General features: G+C 38.4%; 1 protein-coding gene across 1 annotated transcript in view; it reads right to left on the bottom strand.

The window, feature by feature from the left end:
- Positions 1-5,234: 5,234 nt before the first annotated feature.
- NDUFS6 (NADH:ubiquinone oxidoreductase subunit S6) overlaps positions 5,235-16,252 on the bottom strand; it is a 41,491-nt gene continuing 30,473 nt past the window's right edge. Inside the window, exon 4 of the mRNA XM_063450581.1 lies at positions 5,235-5,392. Coding sequence (XP_063306651.1) covers positions 5,324-5,392 — 69 coding nt within the window. The 3' untranslated portion in view covers positions 5,235-5,323. The remainder of the gene's footprint in view (positions 5,393-16,252) is intronic.

Raw genomic sequence — 16,252 nt, 5'->3', positions numbered from 1 at the left:
TGGTGGATTTCAAACCAACCAGAGTGCTGTGTTAGGTAAATGTAGAGACTTACCTGTCAGTCTCTTCATTTACCTGTCAGAGCACTCTGATTGGATGGCTTAAACCCACCAATCAGAGTGCTCTGAGCCTAATTGCAGGGCGGGGCACGGCTTTATAAGCCTTTCCCCAGCCCCGCAGAGCTCAGTCTGCGCGGAGCCCTCGCCGGGTGAACATGGATTATTATTTTTGCGCTTGTTTTTTTTTTTTTTTTATTGCGTCGGTTATTATGGTTTTTTATTTGGCCTTTTTTGGGGCTGAAAAAAGATTTACAAGAAAGAAAACATCGAATGGTAAGTTTTTTTTTTTTTTTTAACAGGTACTTAGTTAAAGGTCCCCCCCTCATTATTTTTAGGGTGAGGGGGGTAGGTAGGGGGTTGATTTTGTTTTTTGGGGGGTGGGAGGGGGTGACTAGGGGTTTGGGGACCCCTAGTCACCTGGGGGGGACACTTTTTTTTTTTTAGGGCCCCTACCCGCCGCTCAGGGGTGGGGGCCAGGGGGGAGGACCTTAGGTCCCCCCCTTTTAGTATTTAGGGCCCCCACCCGCCGCTCAGGGGTGGGGGCCAGGGGGGGAGGACATTAAGTCCCCCCCCTTTTAGTATTTCGGGCTCCCACCCGCCGCTCAGGGGTGGGGGCCAGGACCTTAGGTCCCCCCCTTTTAGTATTTATGGCCCCCACCCGCCGCTCAGGGGTGGGGGCCAGGGGGGGAGGACATTAAGTCCCCCCCCCCTTTTAGTATTTCGGGCTCCCACCCGCCGCTCAGGGGTGGGGGCCAGGACCTTAGGGGAGAGGACATTAGGGTCCCCCCCTTCTTAGTATTTAGGGCACCCACCACTCAGGGGTGGGGGCCGGGGGGGGGGGGACAGAAGTTCCCCCCCTATTTTTTTTTTTAGGGCCCCCACCCACCGCTCAGGGGTGGGGGCCGGGGGGGGGGAGGACAGTAGGCCCCCCCCCATATCACTGAGTCAACTTTGACATCCACCCCCCCCCCCCCAAGCGGCGGGTGGTGGGGTTGTCAAAGTTTACTCAATGATATGGAATAGGGGGCAGACCGAACATCGCATATGTTCGCCCGCCGTGGCGAACAAGCGTTGTTCGCCAGGAACTATTCGCCAGCGAACTGTTCGGGACATCTCTAGTGTCTGCATGCAGTGGGAGGAGATACTGAATGTTTGGGTGCATTTTAGGCAGCCATGACCCAGGAAGGATCTCTAACAGCCATTTGAGGAGTGGCCAGTGAAGTTATCACTAGGCTGTAATGTAAACACTGTTTTCTCTGAAAAGGCAGTGTTTACAACAAAAAGCCTGAAGGTAATGATTCTACACACCAGAACAAATTCAATAAGCTGTAGTTGTTCTGGTGACTATAGTGTCCCTTTAATAGCAGCATATCATAGTCTTCTTTATCTCTTTTTTAAAATGTATATGCAAATAAATATCCTTTTGGAAAATACCTTTTGGATTAAGTTTTTGGAGAACCTGTCAGTCTGTTCTGTGGCAAGCACGAAAGTGGAATTTTGACATCAAGGATGGCATCACCAAGTCATTTTAATCATCTTAAATTTGGGTGAACTGCAAAACCGGTCTCAGGCAATACTGTACTGTTTGTATTTAGGTACATTAGCAGGATCTGTACTTTTTTTGTGTTGTTTATATCTATTTTGGTTGGTTACCATCTGGGAGGCTGTATCTATAAGTTTAGTTATTTTATATATTTTTCACAATTCACTGGTGTCAGGTGGAATTGTTACATTTTATCAATTAGGTTAAATATAACAGTGAGATTTGAAAACCTTTTGTTTTAATTGAATATGTTAGATTAAGCTGAAATATTGCATGCTGTGTACTGTTAGAAGTTGCCTTTTAGTTTTACCAATATGGCACATTTCCTCTAATGTAACAATTTTGGCTTTTTTTTGTATCCTATTAAAGCACCTTTGTGTGTGATAAGTTGTGAACAAGATATATACAGTTCATTCCTAAAATGGATAAAGATGTTAAAACATGTATGATTTTCAATTCAATAGGACCAGATGATCTAAAAAGTACAGAGTAGTTTAATGACACATTGATCAAAAGGTAGCTTGGTGAGAGAAAAGGGGGGTTAGCAATTTAGTTCTCAGGTTGTTAGTAAGGTATAGAGCTGTCCATAACGCAGTTCTAGAAATGGGGAGTAACTGATTGGCTGAGAGTGTCAGCTGACAAATAAACCCCCTCCCCACACCTAAAGAAAAAAAAAACTAAAATAAAACAACAAATGTTTAATACAGAAAAGACAAAAGTGGTGGGACTAAAGGGGTCTGGAAATCATGGTCACAATACGACTAAAACCAGAGATTCCAAGTACAGAGCATAAGCCCTACAAAGAATAAACCAGAATATTAATGAGTTCCTATCACTCCAAAGAAAATGGTGAATAAAAGTAAAATAATGTGACAGATATTATTAAATTTTTGACACAAAAAAACAAAAGCAAAATCCCACTTACTGAATATGGTATAGTGAGAGAGTTGACAAACATGCTAAAAATGCTGAAAACTATTTCATTCAATGCATCTCTATGAGGAGATGCTGATTGGCCAAGGCTGTGTTTGGCTTGTGCTGGCTATGTCCCTCATCTGCCTCATGGACAGACTCAGCCAATCCATTGTTTTCCAATGGGAAAGCATTGTGATTGGCTTTTGATCATCACTTATGATGGAAGGTCAGGCAGACAGATCAATGGCAGAGCCGGCAGCAGCAGACTGAAATAAAAGTAAGATTTTACTATATTTAGGGTGGCAAGGAGGGGCCAAATGGTTCTTTTAACACTATAGGATCAAGAATACAGGTTTGTGTTCCTGACCATATAGTGTTCCTTTAATTGAATCCTTTAAATGTGTATGATTTAGTAATTTATCATGGAATGAGATTTTAAAGGTTAATCACTTTTTTGTAAACCTTTTCACATAATTACCATTTCATAGCAAAGTTACTTTAAACGATTAGCAGTATATACACAATCTTATTTTGGAACATACCAAAACATGTTAACCCCTTCAGGACGGAGTCAATAGTGCACGTTCTGATCAAAACAAAATGTAAACAAAAACTGGAATTTGCGCTATATGTCTGTTCAACCGTAGTTCCCCTCTTTCAAATTATATGCACCCACACTTATTATATATCATTTTGTTCAGGAGAAACAGGGCTTTAATCTATCATTAACTATTCATATATGGAACATAATTTATTATGAATAAAATAAAAAAAAAGGTGAGAAAATAAGATTTTTTTTTAAAATTTGTATTTCCGTCTGCCATTTTAGCTGTGAATGTCATAATACTGTTAGGTTTTACTGCAAAAAAATGCGCATATTTGTAATCAGCGATGTCTCACGAGTACAACAGTAACCCCCATTAACAGGTTTTATGGTGTTTTGGAAAGTTACAGGGTCAAATATAGAACGTTCCATTTTCAAATTGAAATTTTCCAGATTAGTAATGTTACCTTTGAGACGGTGTGGTAGCCCAGGAAAGAGAATTACCCCCATAATGGCATACCATTTGAAAAATTAGACAAGCCAAGGTATTGAAAGTAGGGTATGTTTAGTCTTTTTTAGTAGCCACTTAGTCACAAACACTGGCCAAAATTAGCGTTCATATTTGTTTTTGTGTGAAAAAAGCAAAAAACTAATATTTGGCCAGTGTTTGTGACTAAGTGGCTACTAAGAAAGACTGGACATACCCCACTTGCAATACCTCGGGTTGTCTACTTTTGCAAATGGTATGCCATCATGGGGGTAATTCTCATTCCTGGGCTACCATACGCTCTCAAAGGCAACATAACCAATCTGGCAAATTTCAATGTGAAAAAAATGAAATGCAAGCCTTATATGTGACTCTCTAACTTTCCAAAACACCATAAAACCTGTACATGGGGGGTACTGTTATTCTCGGGAGACTTCACTAAACACAAATATTAGTGTTTTAAAACCGTAAAACATATTACAACAATAATATAGACCATAAAAGTGCTGTTCGCTTGTAAAAAATGCGAAAAACGTCACTTTTACTTAAAATATCATTGTTGTAATACAATTTACCAGTTTGAAACACTAATATTTGAGTTCAGTGAAGTCTCCCGAGTAAAACAGTACCCCCTATGTACAGGTTTTATGGTGTCTTGGAGAGTTACAGGGTCAAATATAGTGCTTGCGAATTAAATTCTCTGCACTTTCTCCTGTGTTGTCAGGCATGTCAATCAAATTTTAATTAATCAAATCACATAATCGTTAAAAGATTATTTAAATATACACGTAGAATTTTAATATATATGCATTTATAGGTATTTAAATTCTACGTGTATACTAATGTAATCTTTTCTGTAATTATATGTATTTATATATATAATATATATATATTTGCGGTTATTTGTATTTTATACAACGATAGATATATATAGAATGTCATTCTAAGTGTATTTTGTTACCGATATATATATATAATAACAAAATACAGTTAGAATGAAATTACATATGCATATATAATTTATATTAAATTTTGTTTCAATATTTTATTTATTTATTTTATTATTTTATTTATTTATTATTTTAATTATACGAATTTATATATAATATATATATGTACATCTATTATATATATAATATATATACATATTATATATATGTAACGTCCTTCTAAGTGTATTTTAATATTAATTTATATACTTATATTAATATTAAAATACACGTTGCATGACGTTACATATATATATAATATGTATATATATTATATATATAATATATATACATATATATATATATATTAAAATATATTTAATTTATTTTTAAACATGTTTATTTTATTTTTTTTACACCTCCTACCAGCAGGGGGACTGTCTGATATTTCAAACAGTCCCCCTGCTGGCAGATCCATAGCCAGCTATAGGGGGCCATGTGATCGCTCTTTGAGAGCGATCACATGGCCCCCGGGGGCCTCATTTGCCGGAGGGGGGCTGCCTGGGCTCTCAGGCAGCCCCCCAGAAGAGGATCGCGGCGGAGGTGAGTAGTTGCTGGCTCCTGGGGGCTTAAACCGTTACGGCGTTCCATGCCGCCGCAACGGCTTTAAAGCCCATTTAAAGCGCGACGGCATGGAACGCCGTAACGGCGTTAAGGGGTTAACTGCTTACTATTGTAAAAAATAATAAAATATATTGGTTGTGCAGACCAGTAAGGCAAGAGGACCTGTTGTGTTCAGTAATACATATTTATTGGAGAGGGATTAAACAAAAGAGATTATGGACATATTAGTGATGATGCTTCTGTTTAAACTGTAGTCCACAGTATCCACAGGTTCCTGTTTTTGTTTCTTTGTCCTGCAAGAAGAGAAACAGTAATTCAGATATGTACTGAAAGAAACTCATTTTAATAGGTTTACAAAAAAAAAAAAAAAAGTCCTGCGCTCAAACTCCCACTACTCCTGGGCGGCAGCAACGACAATAGTACACATCAGCCCCAAAACATACAGTAAAAACCAAACGGAAAAAAAGTGACCTGCCGTCTTCCCAAATCCCTATGTATATTTAAACAAATAGGGGTTATTTAGTTACTCCAATGGCCATTAGAGGGAATGCCCATCTGCCACATCAAGGCAAACCTCTTAGGTGTGTCCCTACACTAACCATTTACCTTGCTTCCTTAAGCTTCTCGCAAAGAGATCTCTAATGAGACAGAGAGGGCTATATTTATATATACCCCTTAATAGGGAACACATGGGATGGGCAGCAGCATTGTAACGTGGCAGGCGGGCATTCCCTTTCATGACCACTGGAGTAACTAAATAACCTCCATCTGTTTAAATATATATAGGGATTTGGGAACAGCGCAGGTAACTTATCTTCATTTTAATATGTTGCCTACATGCCCTTATTATTTAAAAAAAAAAAAAAAAAAACATCAGACCTTTGCAATATTAAAACAATGTACTTTTAACTTCTTTTAACCCCTTAAGGACACATGACGTGTGTGACACGTCATTATTCCATAAGTTTGGTCCTTAAGGGGTTAAACAGAGAACAATTACAAAAGGAGTACTGATCTTTAGAATAGAAAATAAGCTGTTTAACGTTGCAGCACTAATTTCCCCAGGCAACAGAAACAAAATGGTTATTATCCTAAAAAAATGAGCTGCTAAACATAATTAAAAAATGGGTCACCAAGCTAATACCATTAACATTATATGGGTCCCATTGGGAAGAAATGGGGGGTTACTACACATGTATGGCAATCACCATCTTCTCAGAGATACTCACTCAGGGCATCTTCTATTGGGAGGGTTCTATATATTTAAGTTGATCGCGGAGACAACAAATGTTTATCCTGCAAAGATTGCAGGATTGCTAGTGGAAATGCCTCTAGTTGCTGTCTGAAAGACAGCCATTAAGTGTCCTTAGGGACTAGCATAAACACTGCCTTTTGACAGAAAAAGCGGTGTTAACAATTCAGTGATAACAGGGACAGTAATGGTTTTGGTGCTTGGATTGTCCCTTTATATGAAGTTGACCAACACTGTTGTTGGGGCACTATACTCTTATAATTATTTACATTAATGTAAGTGTTCTCAAACTGTCAAATCGTTTACAGAGTGATATAAAGGCATAGAAAATGTATTTTTTTCCAGTTTTATTATATTTTATTTTAGAGAGACTATCATATACACAAGATAAAGAGGGGTTGCCGTGACGCAAATGTAAAAAACGTAAAACACAAATAAAAGACATATACAAGGTCAAAACAGCCAAACTGGAAAAATTCTCCAAGTCAGTCGTGCTTTTAAACCCACCCTGAATTCACTATAGATTCTCAGATAAAGAAGGGTTACCCTGACACAAATTAAAAACTTGACATTTAATCACGGATATTGATTATTCAGGCCTCTTTAGCTGATAAAAGGAAAAGAGGGGTTGCAGTTATTTTTAAGAATGATTTTAAAATGAGAAATTATCCATTTAGAACAAGATAGGGATGCACGTTACATCATTTTGGTGTGTAAAATAAATAACAAGATATACACTTTGGTTAATGTATACCTCCCAAATATAGATCCAATGGCCTCTTTTTCACGTAAAATGGACAAAGTTTCCAAAATTATTAAGGGTACGTTGATAATTGCCGGTGATTTTAATTGTGTAGCTAATGTTAAACTTTATAAAACGTATATTTCTCCAAATGCCCGAGACAAAAGAGCTTTTAAACAAGCCAAAAAGCTACAACTTATTTCTAAATTACACAATCTCTATGATGTTTGGAGATTATTCCATCCACTAGAAAGAGACTATTCTCACTTGTCTAGTGCTCATAATACCTATTCACGGATAGACTTTTGTTTAACTAATGCTAGTTCTATTTCCCACTTTAATAAAAGTAACAATTAAGGATAATCCCTGGTCTGATCATAGCTATATTTTGATGGAATTAGGTTTAGTTCAATCACCAGGTAGAACCACGTGGAAACTAAATGATGCTCTTATCAAAGATCAGAAGAATAGAGAGGAATTGACAAAATTATTAACATACTTTTGGGAAGAAAATCAATGCGTAGATACCTCTCCAGCGCTAAACTGGTGCACGCACAAATCGGTTATGAGAGGATATATAATTAAATTGGGCCATATTCATTAAAAAAAAAATGGGGGGGGGGGGGGGGGGAGAGAATCTTATTTGTACATTGAATTATAATCTCTCTAGTTTAAATAAAAAAACAATCAACCCCAGAATTAAAGTCCCGTTTAAATGATATACAAAAGAGAATACATTTAAATGAGGAAGAAAAAATTAGGACTAATAAATAAATTAAGGCTTACAAATTATTATACCGGGAAAAGGGCGAATACAAATCTTACAAAGAGATTGCAAAATCAATATGCAAAAAATAGGGTGAACCATTTGACAGATGGACAAAATACCTATTCCTCCCCAGAACAAATTGGAAAAATATTCAACAAATTTTATGAAGACTTATATAATTTCAACTTAAATCCTAATATTAGCGACATTAGAGACTAACATTCCGATCCCCAAATTAACTGATTTAGATTTGATAATGCTAAATAAAACAAAATTTGTTTGAAGAAGTTCAATTCCAAATAGATAAATTACGTACTAATAAAACACCGGGCCCTGACGGCTTTACAAACTTATAAGTATATGAAGACTCACTTGATAAAACCATTAATGGAATTGTTTAATGATATGGCCGAAAACAAAACTATCCCTAAAAAACTCAATCTAATATTATTCCTATATTAAAACAAAACAAGGATAGTTCAAATCCTTCAAATTATAGACCGATAGCATTGATCAATGTAGATATAAAGATATACTCTGCTATTATCGCTGAGAGAATTAAAAAAAAAATTATAGCTAACATTATCAACTCCGATCAGATTGGGTTTATCCCAGGAAGAATGGCTTCAAATAATGTTAGAAGACTATTAGATATTTTGGACAAGGCGCATAGACAAAGTATGCCCCTCCTGACCCTGTCTCTGGACGCGGAGAAAGCTTTCGACAGGGTCTGGTGGGGTTATTTAGCAGCGTTCTTGACTGCTTTTGGCTTTAAAGGCTGGATATTTAATGCAATTATGGTTTTGTACTCCACCCCTTCCGCCAGAACGGTCGGACCCAATATAGTTGCAGGATGGTTTGATCTTCGTAATGGTACGAGGCAGGGGTGTCCTTTATCCTCATTATTGTATATTCTGTCCCTTGAGCCTCTTGCTACCTATATTAGAAATAATCCTTTGATTAGACTTTTTTTTTGCAAAAGCATGTGAGGAAGGCTGAACTTGATGGACGCAAGTCTCTTTTCAGCTATGTAACTTATACGCGGATGACTCATTAATTACTCTTACCTCTCCAGAAGTTTCGTTACAATATTTCTATGGTCTCAAACTTCAAGTGAAATATTATGAAATCTACTGCCCTGCATATGAACATAGATAATTCAATTATAGAAAGCCTATACCATATATACAATTTTATTTGGACTAAAAATTAATTGAATTATCTAGGTTTAATTATTCCTGCAGACATAAACAACACAATGGAGAAGAACATTTTAAATCTTATGAAACACACACATTTGAAATAAAAAAAAAATGAAAAATCTGGAAACTTCATGGTTGGGTAAAATAAATAAAATTAATTCATATATACTCCCAAAGTGGTCTTATCTTTTCTCTATGATTCCGTTTAAAATTTCAAATTCATGGCTGACAATGATACAATCAGGTTTCTAAAAATGTATTTGGAAGAATAAAACCCCTAGGATAAGTCGAAAAGTTTTATCAAAAAAAGTATCGAAGGGTGGCTTAAATTTCCCAAATATTACCTATAATTATTACGCTAATATGATTAGACACATACACTTATTACAAGATCCTTTGATGACCCAAGAACCTTGGTTTATTATAGAGTCCGAAGCCTCTCATACCTCGAATTTACAATACATCATGTGGATAGTTGATAGCAAAAAAATAAACAGGTCTCAATTAAATTCTACTATTTTATTGCAATCTTTAGAGGTCTGGGAGGAAATTAAGAAAACTTTGGGGTTTTGCCAACTCATACCAAGATCGACTAGACTTAAGCTATTAGAGATAAACATTGAAGATCTTTCGTTAAGCCACTGGGCAGATACTGATAAGATAAGAATTTCCGATCTTATGGTAGGTGACAATATACCGTATATACTCGAGTATAAGCCGAGTTTTCAGCCCGTTTTTTGGGCTGAAAAACCCCAACTCGGCTTATACTCGAGTCAAGGTCTGTATTATGGCAATTTGCATTGCCATAATACAGACTGGGGGAGAGGGGGGCTGGCAGAGCTGTAACTTACCTGTTCTGCAGCTCCTGTCAGCTCTCTCCTCCTCCGCGCCGTCCGTTCAGCACCTCGGTCAGCTCCCAGTGTAAATTGTAGTAACTTACAATTAACTTACAATAACTTACAGTGTGAGCTGATAGAAGGAGCTGCACAGACGGCGCAGAGGAGGAGAGAGCTGACAGGAGCTGCAGAACAGGTAAGTTACAGCTCTGCCAGCCCCCCTCTCCCCCCCACTGAACTGCCACTGGACCACCAGGGAAGGAGAGCCCCCCTCCCTGCCATGTATCAAGCAGGGAGGGGGGACGAAAAATAAATAAAAATATAAATAAAATAAGAAATAATAATACAAAATAATAATAATAATACAAAATAATAATAATAAAAAAAGGGGGTATAAGGACCACTGTGGGAGGGGGGGTATAAGGACCACTATGGGAGGGAGGGGGGGTATAAGGACCGCTATGGGAGGGAGGGGGGGGGATAAGGACCGCTATGGGAGGGAGGGGGGGGGGGATAAGGACCACTATGGGAGGGAGGGGGGGGGGATAAGGACCACTATGGGAGGGAGGGGGGGGGGATAAGGACCACTATGGGAGGGAAGGGGGGATAAGGACCACTATGGGAGGGAGGGAGGGGGGGATAAGGACCACTAGGGGAGGGGAGGGGGAAGTAAGGACCACTAGGGGAGGGGAGGGTAAGGACCACTAGGGGAGGGGTGAGTCAGGACCACTGGGGGAGGGGGGTGAAGGAACACGGGGGTGGGGAGGTAAGGACCACTGAGGGAGGAGGAGGGGAGGTCAGGACATATGGGGGGGGGGGCAAATATCCTTGCACCGGCCCTGCACACACTGCACTCATACACACACACACACACTGCACTCACACACACACGCTGCACTCATACACACACTGCACTCATACGCACACACTGCATTCATTATACACACACTGTAAATAAATATTCAATTAATATATTTTTTTTAGGATCTAATTTTATTTAGAAATTTACCAGTAGCTGCTGCATTTCCCACCCTAGTCTTATACTCGAGTCAATAAGTTTTCCCAGTTTTTTGGGGAAAAATTAGGGGCCTCGGCTTATATTCGGGTCGGCTTATACTCGAGTATATACGGTAATACCTCTCCAGCAGATTGTTGATACTTTACATATACCACGTAGGGAAATCTTTACCTATCTTCGAATTAAAAATTATATTGATAAGAATGTCATAAAAAGTTCTTCTCCACTTTCAACTCATATAGAGCACATTTTCAATTACAAGGCCTTAAATAAGGTTACTTTGGCTGCAAACCATATGGTAGATATATTAAATATCATTCCCCATAAACTTAATAAAACATGGGAACAAGAGTCATTGACATTGAGATCTCTGAGGCGGATTGGTGTATTTCATTAACTCACATTGCTAAACATATTCATTGTTTAAACTTGGTGGAATGCCATTTTAAACTTCTTTTTAAATGGTATTTCACCCCAGTAAGAATTGCTAAGATGTATGAGAATTATGATCCCATATGCTGGAGATGTGGAAGTTACACAGGGTCTTATATACATATATGGTGGTCCTGCCCGGTAGCTCGTCCTTTATGGTCCCTGGGCTTTTTCTATTTTTCAAACATTGTCTCACAGATCATTAGATCAAAACCCGGCAACAGCTCTTCTGCATTTAAATTGGAACGTTAAATTAACAAAAGATGTTTCGATAGCTACCGATTGTTTCCGTTAAAATCTTAATTGCCAGAAATTGGAGATCATCTATTCCTTTCCAAAAATCTCTCTTAATTAAGCAAATTAGGTTCCAGTTGACAATGGAAAAAGGTCTAATAAATAATCTAGGACTTCGTTCAAAAAAGAAAGATGATATGTATTCTGAACTATTATTAAAACTTTCCTAAATACAAGGCCAATCGGTTTTAGTTATAGTTATTTTTAGGAATTGAATAGGAAGGCAATTATAACAAATAATTATAATAATTTTCAGCCACATATATACTTATTAGGGATAGATGTGATGTTAAAGATTTATAAGTGGTGACAATGGTACACAAATTTCTTGTGAGTATGGACAGAATCCTGATATGACAATCAGCAATTTTCTCCTGCTCTGATGGGGTGTGGGTGTGTTTGTTTGTGTTAGTAACTTTTTGTTTTGTATAACTTCAATTAAAAAAAAAAATCAAAAAAAAAATCACTGATATTGAAAGATATTTTGAAAAACGAATATTTACATAAATGAATACAGTGAACAAAACAAAAGAAAAAATAGTGAATAAAAGAAAGCATATACAGATTGTTAACTGCCAGGAAAAGCTGCATATATAGTCTTAATGAGCTGCACTGTGCCTTCGAGGGCACCTAATTTCATTAGGTACTATATTCAGACAAAAATGCAGACCTCGCCGCGGTATGAACCGTTATATCAGCTCCACTTCAGGAGAAACAGAGTGGTCTGACCCAGAAAGTAAGTCCTCCTCTCAGAACAAGAATACTCAATCACAGTACTTCTGCTTTGAGAAGTGGCTGCACTGACATGGAAAACATTTTTTTTTGTCTCGTGGCTGATGGTCAGAAGAGCGCAAAGATTTTTGTTATGCCAGCAGCCGGATGTGAGAGGCATATGACATCATATCCGGGCGGCTACAGAATCCCTTCCCTCCAACTGAGAAGAGCTGTCCTGTCTGCATCTGGAAGTACAGGTAGGTGTAAAGGGGCTTGGGGAACCTATTGTGTATTACATTTGGGGGGTCAGCAGTGTATTAGGGCTCTGCAAAGTGGAATTCCAGAAAAAAAAGTTATATGAATGAATGACCCCTTCCCTGCATAACACATATTTAATACACAGCCCTCACTACTAGATTCAAGGCTTTGCCAGATGCGACAAAATCTGTGCGGTTTGTACTGTCAGTTCCCAGGGGGATGATTTTCAGCTCAGTCTTCTCAGCTCTAAACTGAAATTGCTATGGTCAATTTAATAGTATTAGCATACTTGGGCCACCTCTCACCTACACCTGTGATAAGTGCCTGCTAGTGAATGAGCTTGTGTGTGTGTGTGTCTGCTAGTGAATAAGCTTTTGTGTGTGTCTGCTAGTGAATAAGCTTGTGTGTGTGTCTGCTAGTGAGTGAGCTTGTGTGTGTGTCTGCTAGTGAGTGAGCTTGTGTGTGTGTGCTAGTGAGTGAGCTTGTGTGTGTGTGCTAGTGAGTGAGCTTGTGTGTGTGCTAGTGAGTGAGCTTGTGTGTGTGCTAGTGAGTTAGCGTGTGAGTGTCTGCTAGTGAGTGAGCGTGTGTGTGTGTGAATGAGCTTGTGTGTGTGAACGCTAGTGAATGAGCTTGTGTGTGTGAACGCTAGTGAATGAGCTTGTGTGTGTGAACGCTAGTGAATGAGCTTGTGTGTGTGTGCCAGCTAGTGAGTGAGCTTTTGCGTTACTGCTGAACGCCAACCATTTGCACTATTGCTGAGCGCTGATATTTATTATTTTAGTTTAAGCCCTACAAAGAATAAATATTTTTGTAGCTCTGTATTTATTGGTATTTTACTAAATACAGGGTATTCAAAGAACTGTGGACTTACGATTACTTTTTCACGCAGAACAAAGAAAGAGAGGTTTGTGTGATATGCCAGAATTTAGTGTCTGTGTTCAAAGAATACAATTTGTGTCGACACTACGAAACTCAACATAAAGATAAATTATTGTTTGGTCGGACAAGTGAGAAAAGATAAAATATTAAAACTGAAAAAAAAAAAAAAAAAAAATCGATTGACAACTCGGCAAAATACTTTTGTGAAGCAAAAGCAGCTAAATATATCATTGCAAGCAAATTTTCAAATTGCCAAGCTCATAACGTGCACTGGCAGACCATTCGTAAAGGGAGAATTTGTTAAAGAATGCCTTCTTTATGTTGCCAAAGAGATGTGTCCAGAGAAGGCCAATTTATTTAGTACATTGAGTCTTTTAGGACCTACAATTACACAAAGGATTGAAGAAATGGGTGAAAATTTGCATCTGCATTTGCAAAACTCTTAAAAAAAAAAAAAAAAAATTTGCTATTTTTTGTTGGCACTCGACGAAAGCAATGATGTTCAGGATTCTGCAAAACTTCTAGTTTTCATTTGTGGGACAAAATTATTATTTCAAAGTCGCAGAGGAGCTTGCTGCACTGAAAAGCATCAAAGGAACAACAACAGGAGAGGATATCTATGAAAAAGTTTGCCAAACTATGAATGATTTGGAGCTGGACTGGGCTAAACTAACAAGTGTGACAACTGATGGTTCTCCTAGCAAGGTGGGGTCTATGAAAGGAGTGGTTGCACGTATTAACAAAGAGATGGATAATCATAACCATTAACATCCAATAGCAAAACACTGCCTCATCCACCAACAAGCACTGTATTGTAAATCACTGAAGTTAGACTCTGTCATGAAAATTGTGGTATCTTCTGTTAACTTCATTAGAGCTCACGCACTAAACCATATAGACAGTTGCAGGAATTTCTGTCTGAGCTAAATGTTGTCTATGAAGATATTCTGTACCACACAGAAGTCTGTTGGCTGAGTCGAGGGAGAGTTTTGAAACGTTTTTATGACTTACTTCCACAGGTTTCTGCTTTCGAAAAACAAAGAAGTACCAGAGCTCAAAAATGCAGAATGGAAATGGCACCTTACCTGTCTGACAGATGTAACAGAGCTACACAACAGTTGTAATGTTCAACTTCAAGGAAAGGGGAAGCTCATCTGTGATATGTATTCACATGTGAAAGCATTTCAAGTAAAATTAGATCACCTTATTAAACAAGTGAAGGAATAAAACTTCTGCCATCTCCCAACAACTTAAAACCTGTTGGCGGAAAAAACAGCAGTTGCATTCCCAAACAAAGCATGTATGGATGTACTAGAAATGTTGCAAAAGGAGTTTCAAATTAGATTTAAAGAGCTTCATCTCCATGAACAGGACATACAGCTTTACCGGAACCCATTTTCTGTTGACATTGAAATTGTTGATCCGATTTACCAAATGGAATTGGCCGAACTACAGATTTGTGACTCTCTGAAAGAAGCATTCAAATCAAGCAGCCTTACTAATTTCTATGCATCTCTCCCCTTTAAAACATCTCTTAATCTCAGGAACCATGCACTCAAAATTGCAACCATCTTTGGCAGCACCTATGTCTGTGAACAGACTTTTTCCCGAATGAAACCTCTGGAATCTCCAACCAGATCCAGACTAACTGATGAACACTTGCATCACTTGTTACGACTAGCAGTGACAAATATGGAACATCTCATTAGCCAAAAGCAGGCCCGTACTTCCCATTGAAATATTATACGTTTATGTTGATTAAAATTGTTCTTTATTTTTAATATTGCATTGTTTTTCCGTTTTTTTGTGCACTGCAATTAAAATATGTTCAGTGTGCATAGGAATTTGTTCATATTTTTTTCAAACTATAGTCCAGCCCCCAACAGTGTCTGAGGGACAGTGAATTGGCCCCCTGTTTAAAAAGTTTGAGGACCCCTGGTATAGACCATCAGCACAGAGAACACAGACTAGTAGAAGTATTTTCAAAAACCCTGCAAACATAGTCTCAATGTACTGCACTGTGCCTTTGAGGGCACCTATTATCATTCAAAATGAATTAATTATTCTGCTAGCAGATCTAGCTAAGGTTAAGAATACGGCTCAGTGTTACTTCCACTATGCATGATGGCAGAGTCATAACACATTACAGATCAGACTATACTTGTTTTTTTTGAGGGATTCCCAAACACATAAGCGATATATGGTGCTGAAGAGATAACCACCTAAGCTAGCCCGACGTACGTTTCACCAAGCAGGCTCTTCAAGGGGAAATGAAAAATCTCAGGAAGGAATTATATAACGGGCAAAAAAACCTGACAGGTTCATTGGATTTAGCCAGAGTGTCTCATGATCAGGGCCAGATTAAGAGCCCAGTGGGCCTGGAGCTGACAATTATGGTGGGCCTAATTACAGAATCTTATCGACCAAAAACACTAAAACAACCATACCTCCAAAGCGTCATGTATCTGATGGAGATGGTGTTGGAGGGAAACTCAAAGGATGCAGCTATACGAAAACACATACTCTATGCTAATCTCTTTCTAATTTATGCTTTAATCTTTCAAGTAAATACAGAACCCCTAACAGCAGTGTCCAGTGAAGCAGGAAGTCAAAGGGGAGGGTAAAAGGGTGTGCCACTTACCCGAATCACGTGACCAGACCTGCCAAAAGGGGTGAACATGCCCAAAAAGGGGGCATGTGTCAAAAGAATTAGAAGGCCAGCCTGGCATGAATGCACCTACTCCACGCTTTCTAAGG

The sequence above is a fragment of the Pelobates fuscus genome, chromosome 4 (genome assembly GCF_036172605.1).
Source record: "Pelobates fuscus isolate aPelFus1 chromosome 4, aPelFus1.pri, whole genome shotgun sequence".
Taxonomy (NCBI): Eukaryota; Metazoa; Chordata; class Amphibia; order Anura; family Pelobatidae; genus Pelobates; species Pelobates fuscus.
Note: the sequence above shows the minus strand (reverse complement) of the source record. Positions and strands in the feature narration are given on the sequence as shown.